Source organism: Nelumbo nucifera, chromosome 4 (genome assembly GCF_055504915.1).
Source record: "Nelumbo nucifera cultivar China Antique chromosome 4, China Antique-T2T, whole genome shotgun sequence".
NCBI classification, from domain to species: domain Eukaryota; kingdom Viridiplantae; phylum Streptophyta; class Magnoliopsida; order Proteales; family Nelumbonaceae; genus Nelumbo; species Nelumbo nucifera.
In genome coordinates, this window is record NC_142652.1 from 24,092,623 (window position 1) to 24,094,474 (window position 1,852).

The following is a 1,852-nucleotide window of genomic DNA, read 5'->3' on the forward strand; positions in this document are numbered from 1 at the left end:
ATTGCCAAGACTGTGTTTGGTTTGATAAAAAAAATTAAAGAGAAATATGTAGTAAGTAATTTCCCTGGACTCTCTCTTTTTATCTCTCTTATTTTCTGTCAAATCAACAAAGTGATTCCTTAATCTCTCTTACTCTCTCTCTTTCGCGTGTTACTCTTCATTCTTTTTTGTACAGTTAGGTGGGGGCTGGTCACCTTATTTTGACGGGATTCCCAGCAACAAGTCTCTCTCATGAGTGAGCACCGGTACCAGTGTACCATATCGAGCTGACGGAAAGTCTCAGAACCAAATAATATAATATAATATAATCAATAAATAAATAAGCTCACACATCCACAAAGCAAAAGAGAAAGTAAACAGAATCCTCTCTCTCTCTCTTTCATCTTTACCGAGTTGAGCTTCATCCTTTTCTTTCTTTGCTCACATGAAGACAATCATGGCCAAAACTCCTCACGAATCATCCTTCTCCTTCTCGAAGAGGCACTTTCCTTGGAGAAGAAAGGTCATTGAAGGTGACGACGAAGACGAAACGATGACATTCAACTCCTCCTTCAACTCCTGCTCCCATCTCTCCGACGAGAAAATAGAGATAATTAAGGGCTCCACGCCAACGCCGGCAGTCTCGATACCGGTGCCAGGTCAAAGGAAGAAACTGCCCGTTGTGACCGTTGCAAGGCTCCGTTCTGTTCTTACAGTCTTCACTAAAAACCGTTCACACTTGTCTTCAAGACTCGGTACCCGAGTCATAGGCACTCTTTTTGGCCATCGACGTGGGCCTGTGAAGTTTGCATTTCAGGAGGATCCCAAGTCGTATCCGGCCTTTCTGATCGAGCTTACCACTCTAACGTGCGGTTTGGTTCGAGAAATGGCATCTGGGTTGGTCCGAATTGCGTTAGAGTGCGAGAAGAAATTCGACAACAAAGGCGTGAGATTGCTTCAGGAGCCCAAGTGGACGGCTTACTGTAATGGGAAGAAGTGCGGTAGTGCAACCAAGCGTGAATGCAGGCCGGAGGAGTGGAAGGTATTGAAAGCCGTGGAACCAATTTCAATGGGAGCTGGTGTCTTGCCGGGGAACGGAACCGGGTCCGACGGTGAACTCATGTACATGAGGGCTAAATTTGAGCGAGTCGTGGGCTCCAGAGATTCTGAGGCTTTCTACATGATGAATCCTGATGGTACTGGAGGTCCTGAGCTTAGTATCTATCTGCTTAGAGTCTGAGTTAGCAATGGAGAGTCTCAATTTAACTACTTGATACTTAGTTTTGCATTGAGAGTTCAGCTGTAACAGTACCTTTTTTTTCTTCCTTCCTTCTGGGTTTCATGCTGTAACAGTACTTGTGTCCAGAGCATAAATCGACAAAAGAAACGGATGATAGCTCTTGGGCCATAGAACCATGCAAATAGAGATTTGATGGTCTCTGCTGATTCTTAGTCTTTGGTACTGTAGGAACTAGGAAGTGCATTATATCATGATGGATCGGGTCTGGGGTATATCTATGTATAGGTTTTCTCTTTTATCTTTCAAATAGCAGATGCAGTCATCAATTACCATTATCTTTGCAGTTTCCATTTTAGACCCTTTTGTATGGAGTTATGAAGAAGTATGAACTAACATGACTACATGACATTCTTCTGCTTACCAAAAAAAGAAATGGCATTCTTCTGACTGTTTATGTTTTTGAATCCTAGAAATGAAAAATTATTCATAGGTCCCACTTTGAGATCACCTTATTCTTCTTAGGTGAAAAATGGGTAGGAGTTGGTGATGAGTTTGAATTCTGTGGATGGTTTAGAGGAATTTTTGAATTGTATGTTGATCAACACAGCAATTATATATATGCAAATTTGGCTT

The 1,852-nt window shown here is 42.2% G+C and overlaps 1 protein-coding gene across 1 annotated transcript; it reads left to right on the top strand.

Annotated features, from left to right (window-relative positions):
* The first annotated feature begins 346 nt into the window (after positions 1-346).
* On the top strand, positions 347-1,550 carry LOC104603081 (protein MIZU-KUSSEI 1). Its single transcript, XM_010267024.3, has one exon. The coding sequence runs from the start codon at positions 425-427 to the stop codon at positions 1,217-1,219; it is 795 nt and encodes a 264-aa protein (XP_010265326.1). The 5' UTR covers positions 347-424; the 3' UTR covers positions 1,220-1,550.
* Positions 1,551-1,852: the final 302 nt, after the last annotated feature.

Bases quoted from the DNA above. Each gene is read 5' to 3' on its own strand.
- LOC104603081 (XM_010267024.3), top strand. From the start codon at position 425: ATGAAGACAATCATGGCCAAAACTCCTCACGAATCATCCTTCTCCTTC.